Below are 13,820 nucleotides of genomic sequence, written 5' to 3'. Positions count from 1 at the left end.
CTGCTTTTAACTCATTTAGGTTTCAATGTGGATTTTATCAGTTGGATCATGGGCTGCTTTTCAAATGTCAGTTATGCGGTTCTCATAAACGGGGCAGCTACTTCTTTCTTTAAAGGTCAGAGAGGCTTGAGGCAAGGATGCCCCTTGTCACCCCTGCTCTTTCTATTAGCTGCTGAAGGACTAAGCCAGCTGATTAAAAAGGCCAAAAGGGAAGGGAAGGTAAAAGGGATTGAAGTGGCGGTAAATTTGTTCATATCCCATCTTCTTTTTGTTGACGATATTTTGATTTTCTCAAATGGAACCTCCAATGAAATAAAAGATTTAAAACTCATTTTTGACCTCTTTTTGAAAGCAACAGGAATGTGCATAAATATCAGAAAATCTCAGATCATTCAGGAAGGTTTAAATAGACAGGAGAAAGCTCAGATCCTTTCATCTTTTCCTTTTGATATATGCAATATGGATGTGACTTTTAAGTACTTAGGCTTTTGGCTGAAGCCTAACGCATACAGGAAAGAAGACTGGAACTAGTTGATAGCCAAAATAGAAGCTAGAATTGCGCATTGGAGCTACAAATGGTTGTCAAGAGTAGGGAGATTGACCCTAATCAAAGCAGTGCTTTTAGCCATGCCGGTTTACTGGGCAGCTTTAACCTGGGTGCCAAAAGGGATACTGGAGAAAATAAGAAGAATATGCAGTAGGTTTCTGTGGGCAGGCTCGAAGGAAGATTCTGTTCTCCCTTGGGTTGCCTGGGACAAAGTGGCAAGACCAAAAGAATGGGGAGGATGGGGAATAAAAAACCTTAATGATTTCAGTCTTTCGCTGGCAGCCAAATCAGGCTGGAGGCTCATAAAGTTGGAAAATTTATGGACAAGAGTTGTAAAGAGGAAATATATAGATATTATTCCGTTAGAAGACTGGATTAGGATCCAAAATAAGAAAAAGAAGAATGTCTCGGTGGTATGGAAAGCAACGGTGGAGTCCTTCAAAGTAGTTGAACGAGGGCTGGCATGGAAGATAGGAAATGGGAGAAATCTGCAGTTAGGAAAAGACCCATGGGTGGGCTACAATGGAAACTATGCTCTAACCCCTGGACTAATTGGATAGTTAGAATCAAAAGGTATTTTCTTCCTAAACCAGGTAGAGAAAGTTGGGCACTCGTCAATATGGGGACAAGCTTGGAAATCAGGTGAAGAGTTGGACTTAGAGGCCCCTTGGTGGAATGAATGGAATGCATATATCCAAGAACTATCAAGAACAAATGTCAGAATAAGAGAGGAATCGGACCAGCTGATATGGGCTCATGCTGATTCAGGAGAGTACTCCCCTCGAAACGGATATAAATTCATCATGTCAGGAAAGGGATGGGAAGAGCCTGAATGGTGGGCTAGGAACTTATGGAAATTAAAATGCCCAGCGAAAGCTAGGCTTTTCTTCTGGTGCATTTTAAAAAGGAAAATTCCTACTTGGGATATCCTACAAGGCAGATTTTTGCAAGGTCCGGGACGATGTTCTTTATGCAAAACAGATTCTGAAACTATCAATCACTTATTCCTTTTTTGTCCAGTAGCCAAAAATGTCTGGGCAGAGGCAGAAAAACTGATGAATAAGAAGTTTGATTGGGTAGGAAGGAATCTGAATGAAGCATGGGACAAATGGTGGAAAAATAATCCGGAAGGTAACATACGGAACTTACCTCTTATAATCTGTTGGGGGGTATGGATCGCCCGAAATCGGAGCATTTTTCAAGATAAGGAATGCCAGGTATCAGCTATAGCAATACAAAGTACTATGATCTACTCAACTATCCCTGAACCAGAGAAGAACAAAGTCCTGAGACAGCATAGGATAGAACAAATTCAAGAAGGCGTTCCCTGGGCATATTTCGACGGGGCCTCTCAAAACAACAGGGCAGGTGCAGGAATAGTTTTTCACACAAATTCTCATCAGTCTTTTAAAGCCTCTGTTGGTTTAGGTTCCGGATCGAACAATTATGCAGAGCTCTCGGCCTTAAAGCTCCTTCTCTGTTGGCTCATCCAAAGGAGCATTTTCAGGATTCAGATCTTCGGAGATTCTTTAAATGTCATTAACTGGGTTAATGGTCAAAGTATGTGCAGAAATCAGATTTTAATTTCTTTGGTTGATGATATTCAGGTTCTCAAATCTTCCTTCAACAGCTTCTCACTATCCCACATATACAGGGATCGTAATGATATAGCTGATAAGCTCTCCAAGGAAGGTCTGCAGATGAATCCGGGCAGCTGGAAAATCGTTGAAGAAGAGCTTGGACAAATTCGAGTGTCAGAGATTCCCCCTTACAAAAACAGGGGCGGAAATCAGGCGGGGATGTAAGAGGCTGCATGCTTTTCGCTGCTGGAGTGAGTCTGCTCCTCCAGAGTTGACTACTCCGATTTGTCAGTGATCGATCTTCATTCTCACATTCAGAATGTTGGGTCTCGAGATCGGTTTTCATTCTTCCTGTTGAACTGTTATCTCTGCTGATGCCTTTTCCATGCTGAAAGTGCCCCTGCACTACATTCTGAGCGTCTTTAAACTCGGTTGCTTCTTCAGATTGTAACGAGTTTTTCATGTGGGAGCATTTTTATAAGGGATCGGTTCCAGAATGCTTCGTTTTCTAGTTTTTTCTTTTGGATCTCAGGGGAACGTTTTCATTCCTTTTCAGCAAATTCGTGCTGATGTAAAGGTCTCTCTCTCCTCTTCTGCGAAGACCTGTTTTCTTTGCCTATTTGTTTTCACCTTTTTAGGGAGAAGCTTTAAAATCTATAGCTGAGTTTCTTTGGATAGATCTTATGGACTGTTTCCATAACAGCAAAGGAATGCCTCGCATGTGCAATGTAACTTTTTATCCCTTCAATAAAAAGTTCGCTTTTTCTTCGGAAAAAAAAATGTAGTATTAATAAGTTATGATAAAACAAAACATATTCATAAAATAAGGATAGATCTTTATTGCTAAATTCATTATTATAATAATAGTTTAATTAATTTTTATTTTAAATTTTGATAATTCCTAATGTATTTTGATTCTTATTCACATCTACCTCTAATTAATCTATATAGCTATTCTAGGTGATAATTATTTATGTATTTAGTTATGTAATTCGCATCACGTATGAATCATCGTCTTTACCATTTATAATTTGCATGTTTTTTATTACTTTTATAGTGGCATCCTATTACAATACACAATTTTTTTTCATATTTATAGTTTTAGAATGAGTATTTTCGTAAAATTAAGAAACCAAAAATACTTTTTAATATGTTAAAAAATTTATATTAAAGTAGGGGTATTCTGTAAAGTTAAGAAACTGAAAAATATGTAATAAAACAGACCTATTAAAGTTAAATTTTAAATTATTTTTAGCAATTTTAAAATATGAATATGTGAGGATATTAATTTTAAAATATTAATAGTGGTTGAATAGTTAATGATGATGTAATAACTAGAACATTCCATAGAAAGAACACTAAATAAATCGTTAAGGAAACAAAGAAACGTTGGAAATCATATTCGCCATTCATGTGCAACTTCAAGAAAGAGAATGTGTTTGACTAAATGATGACAGCTATGGAGAAGAACCTCGAGATTTTATAAAGCTATTGTCGTTAGTGAAGGATTGTTTAACTGAATGAAAGAATCTCTCACAATGTTATGGCTAATTGGGACAAACCCCATAGTTTTAGCTTACGTAATTGGAAGAGAAGGTTAATTAATTGGGCAACTAGCAGGAAGATAAGTATATTGAATTGATGGATTATATGTAATTATACCTCATAAATAAGGATAAATAATTGGTTATTTTGTAGGTATTTTTTCAAGAAATTAAATAAGTTCTTTCTATTTTTACTAGAAAATCTAACAACATGTTCAAGAAAAGTATGGTAAGCTCACTTTCGAACTTTTTCTCAAGAGAATTTTGGTGATTTTGAAAATCATAGTAAAGGAAATTTTCTTGAAATTGTCAAGTCAAATGGGATAAAAAGGATAATTTCTATGCAATAGAACGTAATGAATCCTAAACCCATTGAGTTGAACCAAAGATCAAACATGATGATGTGGGTTTTGAAGAAAGAGAGCAAAAGGACACAAAGACTAAGATCACATTTGTGAAACCACAAGAGTGCGCACATAGTCAAATTTGAGAAATAGGCTTATGTATAGCAAAGCATGAGAGGTTATTTGTTTCAAATGATATGATGAGAAGAGTTATTGGAGGAAAGAGAGATGGTTGGATATGATAGTCATTTGGAAACAACACTCCATATAATCATGATATTCTTCTGTCTCTTGCTCATCTAGTCCACTTTGTATGTCCTCCTCTACCATGCCATGAAAATCTACTTTTGTGGAATGGTTGGTCACTTTGGTGCATTGTGGATCTTATGATAGGCATGTAAAGAACTCTTTGATATCAATTTCTAATAGTCTCCCTCCATTAAATTTGGTCAACGATTCTTTGATCTTCTTACTAGATTGGCAAGGGTGATTAGAGAAGGCTTTTGGATCTTCTTGTGAGGTTGGCTCATGGATATTTCCCCTTCTATTTCTCCCTAGAGTGCAGGTATTTTCTTGAATGCTACTAATATTTTTTCTTCATGAGATGTAGAGAGCGTCCCAGTTGCCGCTAGAATTTGAAAGATTTCCTAGAGGATCATTATTCAAGATCTTGATCAATCTTGAATTCCTCTTGCTAGTTGATAATCCATGTCTAGCACATGGATTAATATGTCGAGTGGGGTTCTTACATCACCTTAAATACCTGTTTAACAAATAAATGAAGTCTGCTATATGAAAAAAAATCAAAATAAGATTTTTCATGTACTTGGATGGTCCCACACTGCTAAGTCCTATTGTCACTAGTTATCTATTCATCATGAGTTAGCGTATTCCTTTCCATGAATCAAAATTAAATTAAAACACACTTGTATAAAAGAAAAATAAACTTGCATGATGAGGATTTGGAAAAACCCTACCAATGTGGATGTGTTAGGCTAGAGCCCTTTTTGAAGGGTGTATTTGTGTCTTACCATTTATCCTTCCCTAAGTCAGCAGTGTTATGAAAAATAAGAAAAGAACTAAGCTATGAATTCTCTAATCCATTTTAACATCTCCCTTACAAACACTAAAAACGTTGGCCAAAATATATGTTTTATATTTCCAACATTAAATAATTGAACCATGATTGTAAACTTGGAGATGAAAGAACAATAAATATAGGATTAAATCGCTATTATATCCTAATATAATATCTACATTCAGTACTTGAAATTAACAGTTAAATAACATGTTTATGAGAGAAAAGAATGAATGTGAATAAGCACATGCTGAAACTAAAGACCATCTACCATGTGTTGCCTTAAATCTTCTAGTACAACCTGAGATTGTAATATTTCAATCTTGCAAGATAGTGTGCATGCACTCAATACGAGGTTGGATTTAAAGAAATGAAGGGTTCTAGTTCCAGTGGTTAGTTTCTTACACTTAACACTAAAAAATATAGGTGAGACGTCAAAACATAAAGAAATGTAAAGACATGAGAAACGATATGAGCAATATGGCAATGAAATTTGAAATTCATCAAACTAATACACTTATAACAGAGAATGAAAACATTGCAAATCATAAATACTACAAGCTAAGTTAACAAAATAAAAATACAAATCGTTACCCAGAAATGAGGGGCCCTTCTCAACCTAGTTAACACCTCGATGATAAATAAGATGAGGTTGAGATGATGAAGAAAAACTCGATAACAAGCATTCATTGATAGAATATTGAAGTCTATTTACAAGAATGCAACACATCGACTTGTTACCACAACAAATCGATGAGATAATGATTATTTAATAATCCCCAAACTATTACAAAATAAATGATCAATATTCCAAACTATGTTCTACATATAAATATGTCTACAAGAGAAGCATTGGGGTGGATTAAAACCAATTCCCTAATCTCATATTTTTTAACAATGACATCAAAACAAATTAGTAAATGATAACACTTAAGAAAAATTAGGTTATTTGCTCCCCAAAATACAAATACATCTCAAAAAAGCATATATATTTTTTGAAAATAGGTGAGATTTATCCCCTCTTACTGATTAGACAATTGATCTAGTGTTTTCCTCAAATATTAGTGTTGTTTGTAAATCTAAGTGACTTTGTACATTTTGGGTAGATTGAAGTTAAGGAACAAAGGATATTTTTTAAAATGTTTAGTATTTCGGAAAACAACTTGTGTTATAGAAATTTTCCACACTTGGAACAATGGCTATGTTTCAAAATTTTCAAGATTTTTGTCATCAACTTGGAAATCATGTCCGAAGTAGATAGTCTCGAAACATTGACCTATAGAGCTTGAGCTTCACACATGTGACATGGACGTGATTTGATTAGCATAGAGTTATTTTAACACCTTAGTCTTCAAAGCACATGTGGTGGAATTTCTTTTGGAAGGGTGCAAATATGTTATTCACGATCGGGTACTAGAAGTGAATTGTTGGTACATGGGTTAGGATAAATGATTCATCATTTGGAAAATCAATTTAAAATTCATTTACATCATTAGAGACTTTGGAATTAATGAAAATAATAATCTTTTACCTATATATGCATGTCAAATGTTTTTGGGTTCAAAGGGGCGAAAATGTATAATAAAACATGTAGTATGTAGTTATGTGCATTGGAGATGAGTGGTAAATAGTCAAAAGTGGCATTGAAAAGGGTGATAGGATAGGGGATCAATATTTATTATGCTCGTGTGATTCCCTATTTCAATGATTTAAGGACCTTATCCTCAAGAACTGAACTCTAGGGCGTAGCACCCACTTTGTGTTTTTTTTGTTTAATTTATGAGAAGTTGGACTTTCTTGTTAGATTATACATCTTTTGATCATAATGTTATTGTGGAATTTATGAATTTCATGGGTCCTAAAAAAAAGTTAAAATGTGCTTGATTACCTAGGTTTATGGTGCTCAGATATAATGTATGTTCATATGGGTTTTTGTTCCATTCAAATGGGAGGTGTAACTAGGTATTACCTTATAATTGTAACTCATCCACTGATTGGAATGATGTGTATTCCATGGGATTGTGGATAGTGTTAGGTGTGGAGCCTGATTATATTATTTATTAAGAGGTATCATCTAGTTGGACCCTAGTCCCTAATGGGTCGGCAACACCACTCGTTTAATCGCTGTCAGATGGGGATGATGACAATTTTATGAGCCCCCCCTAGCGAGGGTTCGAGGGTAGCACCCTAGAAGCTAAAAATAGATGTAAAAATACCTTGTAAAATGTTATAAATTCGTAGTCAATATGAGTCGTTAGTTAGGTGGATGATCTTATGGTAGAAGTTATGTTTAATTTACGACCTTTTCCCTAGAAGAAAACCCCTCGCTACATATGAGGGAATTGTATTTCGGTTGTGTACATGTGTATTCTTAGCGAGAAAGAAAGAGGATATTGTGTGAGAGTGAAGAGGAAATTAAATTAGATCTATTGTAGGTTGTATCTCTTCATTTTTTTGGATAATATTGTTGAAATGTGGCAACAAGAATATTCCAATTTTAATTTTTCCTTCATTATGTATTAACTAATTAGAGAAATTCAAGCTAGAAGTATTTCTGAAGTCATGCAACAATTATCCCTTAAATTAAGGATATTATCCCTTAAGGAGATAAGATTGAGTTATATTTGAGTTATAATTAGTTAGCTCAGTTTACTAAGTTAATTCCAATTAAATTAGTTCCAAACTATTTGAGGAACTAATTGTGAGTTATCAGTCAGTTGATGCATGCATGCACTCAACCATTGTACTCCAGACAACTGAAGATTCTCTCATCAGAAACTCATGCATGTCTATTATGAGAAAGACCTAGTTGAGTTAAATGCCAAGGACAGTGTACTATCAGTTGCATGTGTTTTCCTATAAAGGAAACTCATGCATGTAGTCAAGGTAAGGTTCCTTGAGGATTGCACAGTTCTGACAGTGTGGTAGAGCAGTTTGTGAGAGTAGTGTTACACTGGGTGAAGGAGATCATCCTAGAGGTAACTGCGCAAGGAAATATGAGCTTAGAGGACATAGGAGAAGGCTTGTGAGAAGCCAGGTTTTCCTATGAGCATCCAGGAGGATTGTACTGAGAGCTGGCTAGCTATGAGAGCTAAGGCTTTGTATATTTTTGATGTATTTCCACCTTGTCCAATAATACAGAAAATGGGGTTTTTAGCTGAGGGTTTCCCCTGAGTATTTTCATGTGTATTGTGCATTGATTCTTCTTCTTCTTGTTATATGTGTTCGGCTCGTATTTTGCTCAATCTTTAAGCTTCCACAAAGTAAATTGATAGTAGAAGTAGAATATAGTATTTTGTTTTGGTATATTGCATTATCGAGTTAATCTACAGTCAGATTTTCTATAGAGATCTCAGAGGTAGATTAGTAGAGAATTTGCAAAATTTCTACAAATTTTAAGGAAGGATTGGTTGTTTCTCCGTGGACTTAGCCCAAATTGGGTGAACCACATATACCTATGTCTCTCTTGTTTTATGTGTTTGTGTTTGTCAAATATTTTATGTGTTCCATTGCTCTGTAATATATAATTTTATTGCAACTGGTATAATAGATGAAGGTCTATTTAGCTGATAAACACGTAAAAGAGAAGGGTTCCTCGTTTGACTGGGAGAAATGGTGAATGATGATAGGTTTAGGGTTAAAAAAGTTAACGGACAAAACTATCAGTCGTGGAAGATGCAGATGGAAGATTATTTGTATCAAAAATATTATACCTACCATCGAGCAGAAAAACAAAGAAGTGAATGACTATGACAGAACAGAATGGGAGGTTCTCGATAGAAAGGCACTTGGAACAAGACGACTCTGTCTAGCAGCATCAATAGCCTTTAATATTTCAAAGGAAATGAAAATGAAGGGTTTAATGACAGCATTGGCCAAACTATATGAAAAAGCTCTAGCCTTAAATAAGGTATTTCTTATGAATCATTTATTTAATATGAAGATGTTAGAAGGTGGATTTGTTGCTGATAATTTAAATGAATTTAATATGGTTACCAGTCAATCAAGTTCTATAGTGGTAGATTTTGATGACAAAATTAGGGCTCTCTTAATTCTATGCTCATTGTGAGAAGGTTGGAATGGTTTGGTTATGGCCATTCGTAACTCTGACTCTGGATCTAGTAATTTAAAGTTTGATGATGTTGTCGGTGCCATCCTTGGTGAGGAAATGTGATGGAAAAGCTCTGGTGAAACATCAGGTAATGCTTTGATTGGATAGACTAGGGGATGAAAAATGGAAAGAGGAAAGAACCCATGATATTGCAGTAAGTGAAGGAAAGGCAGATCCAAGTCCAAATCGTGGATAGTGTGTTAGAAATGTAGGAAGAAATGACACTTGTAGAAAGACTGTAAGTCTCAAAAGGGAAAAGAAGGAGATGCACAATAAGAGAACAACCGTGAAGAGAACGTAACAGGTGATTTGTTGCAATATGCTTATATTCTTTTATTATAAAATTTTATTTATACCTAGGTGGTAGATTTAGGGGCCTCATTCCATGCCACACCTATTAGGAAACATTTTTATGACTATGTCCAAGAAGATTTTGGACAGATTCATCTAGGTGATGATAAACCTTGTAAAATCATTGGAATGGGTAAGGTTTTTATAAAAAAGTAGAATGGAAACCAATGGCTATTAAAGGAGGTAAGGCATGTTCCAGATTTGAAGAAAAATATAATTCCAACCGGGCAGTTGGGAGATGAAGGTTGTGTAACTACTTTTACAGCTAAAACCTGGAAGGTCACTAGAGGAGCCCTAGTAATGGAAAAAAGAGAAAAGGTTGTTACATTGTATTTATGCAATGGTATTTCTAATTTTGTTAATGCTTTAACCTCTATAGGAACAGATACAACATTGTGGCATCATAGGCTCGGGCACATGAGTGAGAAGGGGATGTAGATTCTTCACTCAAGAAATTTGTTGTCAGGTTTGAAGCATGTTAATTTGGAATTCTCTGAAAATTGTGTTTGTGGAAAATATAAGAGAATCAAATTTCTTACAGTTGGGAAATAAAAGAAAAGTGAAAAATTAGATCTTGTGCACTTAGATGTATGGGGACCTGCTAAGGTATCATCTCTCAGTGGCTCTCACTATTATGTTACTTTAATTGATGATGCAACTAGGAAAACATGGATTTATTGTATGCAAAATATATTGATGTATTTGTTACTTTCAAGAAATGGAAATCTTTGGTTGAGAATGAGACATGAAATATGTTTAAGTGTCTTAGATCATACAATGAAGGAGAATATTGTAAAAAAGAATTTTATAAGTATTTTTTAGATCATGGAATTCGTAGAGAGAAGACAGTTCCAGGAACACCACAAGAAAATGGTGTGTCAGAAAGGATGAACAGGACAATCATGGAGCATGAAAGGTGCATGAGATTGCATGCATGATTTCCTTTACAATATTGGGTAGATGTTGTAGATATTTTCTTTATATAATAAATAGAGGGCCTTCAAGTTCCTTGTATGGTGCTATTCCAATAAATCTACCTTTAATGAATATCATGTTAATAAATTTTGTTATCGCTTATGTGATTATGAAAATAAAAGAAATCATTAGGAGCAGAGATGTCATATTCAATGAAAAGGTTTTGTATAAGGATTAGATGTAGGAAAAGAAACAAGAAAAAGAAAATAGAGAATACACGGTGCTTGATGAGATCACATAAAAAGTAAAGGTGTCTGAAAATCATAATGATCAATAGCCACAACAACAAAAACAACCACAACAATAGTAGGCACCTCAAACACCCGAAATCGGTGTTAGAAGATCTACCAGGATAAGTATACTGCCTGAACGATACCATGCTTCATTATATTATGTAATGTTGACTGATTTTGGTGAACCAAAATGTTATGAAGAAGCATTGTAGGTAGAAACCAGGAAGAAGTGGGAGCTAGTCATGAAATAAGAGATGAACGCCTTGGTACATAACAATACTTGTGACTTAGTCAGGTTTCTTGCAAGTAAAACAACATTGTAGAATAAATGGGCTTACATGCTCAAGGAAGAATATGGAGGTAGAAAAATTTATAAAGCTAGACTTGTGGTGAAAGGGTTTGCACAAAAGAAAGGTATAGAGTTTTATGAAATAGTTTCTCAAGTTGTTAAAATGACTTCAATTAGAACTATTTTAAGTCTATTAGTAGCAGAATATTTGCATCTTGAGAAGTTAGATGTAAAGACAACCTTTATCCATGGGGATTTGAAGGAATATATCTATATGAAATGACCACAAGGGTATAAGGTCAAAGGGAAGGAGAAGCTAATGTGCAGGTTGAAGAAGATATTGTATGGCCTAAAACAGGTATGCAACAACCACAAGGTATAAGGTCAAAGGGAAGGAGAAACTAGTGTGCAGGTTGATGAAGATATTGTATGGCCTAAAACAGGCTCCATGGCAATGGTCTCTACAATTTGGCAGGTTTATGTCTGAACAAGGTTATACTAGATGTGACTTTGATCATTGTGTTTATATCAAAAGTAAAAATGGTACATGATGATGGAAACTATATTATATTGTTATTGTACGTATATGACATGCTTGTTGTAGTGTCTAACATGTAGGAAATAAATGTGCTCAAAGAAACAATGGTAAATTCATTTGCATTGAAATATTTGTGTGTTGCAAAACAAATCCTTGGTATGAAAATAAATAGAGACAGGAAAAATCGCTAATTAACATTGTCTCAGAGTGAGTACATACAAAAGGTGTTGGAAAGATTTAATATGCAGAATGCAAAACTAGTTAGTACACCTTTGCCTAGCCATTTCAAGCTAAGTAAGGAGATGTGTCCTAAGACACATGAAGAGATGGATTATATGTCTAAAGCTCCATATGCATCAGCAATTAGAAGTTTAATGTATGCAATGGTCCACACAAGGCTTGATATTGGACATGCAATGGGAGATGTAAGAAGCTACATGAAAAATCGAGGAAAAGAACATTAGATGGTAGTGAAATGGATTCTCAAGTATTTGAGAGGTACCAAAAATCAAGAATTATGCTTTGGTGGTTCAAAAATTTCTCTACATGGATATGTTGATGTAGATATGGAAGGTGATAGAGATAACAAGAGGAGCACCACAGGGTATGTGTTTACTATAGGTGGAACAATTGTCAATTAGGTTTCAAACATGTAGAGTGTTGTTGTACTTTCAACAACAGATGTAGAGTATGTAGTTGTTGAGAGACTAGTAAAGAATGATTTGGATACAAATGTTTATGTATGAATTGGGTAAGAAGCAAGAGATGGGCATGTTATACAGTGACAACCAAAGTGCCATTCATCTTGCGAATAACTTATCATTTCATTCCAATACTAAACATATACAACTCAAGTACCATTTCATATGGTCTGTATTAGAAGATGGATAGTTGAAGCTGGAAAAGATGCACACTAGCCAGAATCTTGCACATATGTTAACAACAGTTGTAACGAGGGAGAAACTGAGATTCTTCTTAGTTTCAATGGTCTTCAAGTATGATGATGAAGATGAGAAACAACTAGGTCCAAAGTGGAAGCATTGTAAAACAAATGAAGCAGTGGTGGAGTTGCAATAATCAGTCTCCAAGTGCGATATTGTTGGGTGTGGAGCCTAATTATCTTCTTTATTTAGAGGTATCGCCATGTTGCAGCCTAGTCCCTAACGGGACAATAACGTCACCTATTTAATCATCATCATGGGGGTCCAGGGGGGGCGACAAAGATTTTATGTGCCCCCCTTGGTAGGGTAAACATGTGACGAGAGGCCACTATGATATGATTCAACCTCCTAAGTCCTATTAAGGAAGTGAAACCGAAGGAAGAACACCATACATATATTCAACATCAGCTTTAGGACCCTCAAGAACCAATCCAACACTTTAGAAAGCTCTCCCTTGGGACCCACTAAGCTTTTGGATAACTTAAGACTGAGTCGCTCTCATGCTATAGACATGATAGTGTCTAGAAACCCAGAGTTTCTCTCACATGATTTCCTGCGAGCATCCAGGAACTCATTTAGTGAGTTCTATTCCATTGTCCTGGTATTTGAGCCATGTTTTGAGGCCCAAAACCTAGGTCACTACCTAGAGTTGAACAATCTCTTCATATCAGTAAAATAACATGGAAATGATTGTACTAAATAAAATACTTGTTTAAGACCATGACTGGACCCCTACTAGCCATGACAGGCATTTCATCAAACATATCACAAATATGTAAACTACAGGTGTAAATAACAATTCTAAGCATAGGGGTATCATACTTAGTTGACAATCACTAAGTACTATTGATGCCTCAACACATCAACTCAAATTCCATCCATTAGGTGATAGATACATTGATCATTCAATTACAAGTAAAAACATGATGAAATCCATATGTAGTTATTTTCATAAAACACATACATAGCATAATAGCAGAAAAAATACTACTGAAAGTACAACCATATAGACCACATATAATCCATCAAAATGCTCACATAAATATAATGAGAAATAACCTTTGATTAATTATGAAAAATATAAACCCGGGATGGGACTTCCACGTTTCCCTTAACCATAGAATGGTCAAGCCAAATCTCTCTTCAAGCATTCACCATTGTGCCCTATTCCAACAATGAATGTGGGATCTCATAGAACACGTCAATAAAAACTCATCTAAGGCTTCCAAAGGCCATCCACCTCAACCCATCAAACAATGATTCCACCTCATGGTTGGACATCACAAAAG

At 35.3% G+C, this 13,820-nt stretch overlaps 1 protein-coding gene across 1 annotated transcript in view; it reads left to right on the top strand.

The window, feature by feature from the left end:
• Positions 1-627: 627 nt before the first annotated feature.
• Positions 628-13,820, top strand: part of LOC149197609 (uncharacterized) — a 29,194-nt gene continuing 16,001 nt past the window's right edge. The window contains exons 1-2 of the mRNA XM_089408742.1: positions 628-1,059; positions 1,141-2,340. Coding sequence (XP_089264868.1) covers positions 628-1,059; positions 1,141-2,340 — 1,632 coding nt within the window. The remainder of the gene's footprint in view (positions 1,060-1,140; positions 2,341-13,820) is intronic.

This window comes from Pinus tabuliformis, chromosome 2_2 (assembly GCF_031772625.1).
Source record: "Pinus tabuliformis cultivar Carrire ecotype Pingquan chromosome 2_2, CPIR1, whole genome shotgun sequence".
NCBI lineage: Eukaryota > Viridiplantae > Streptophyta > Pinopsida > Pinales > Pinaceae > Pinus > Pinus tabuliformis.
This window is presented reverse-complemented; position numbering and strand designations above follow the sequence as displayed.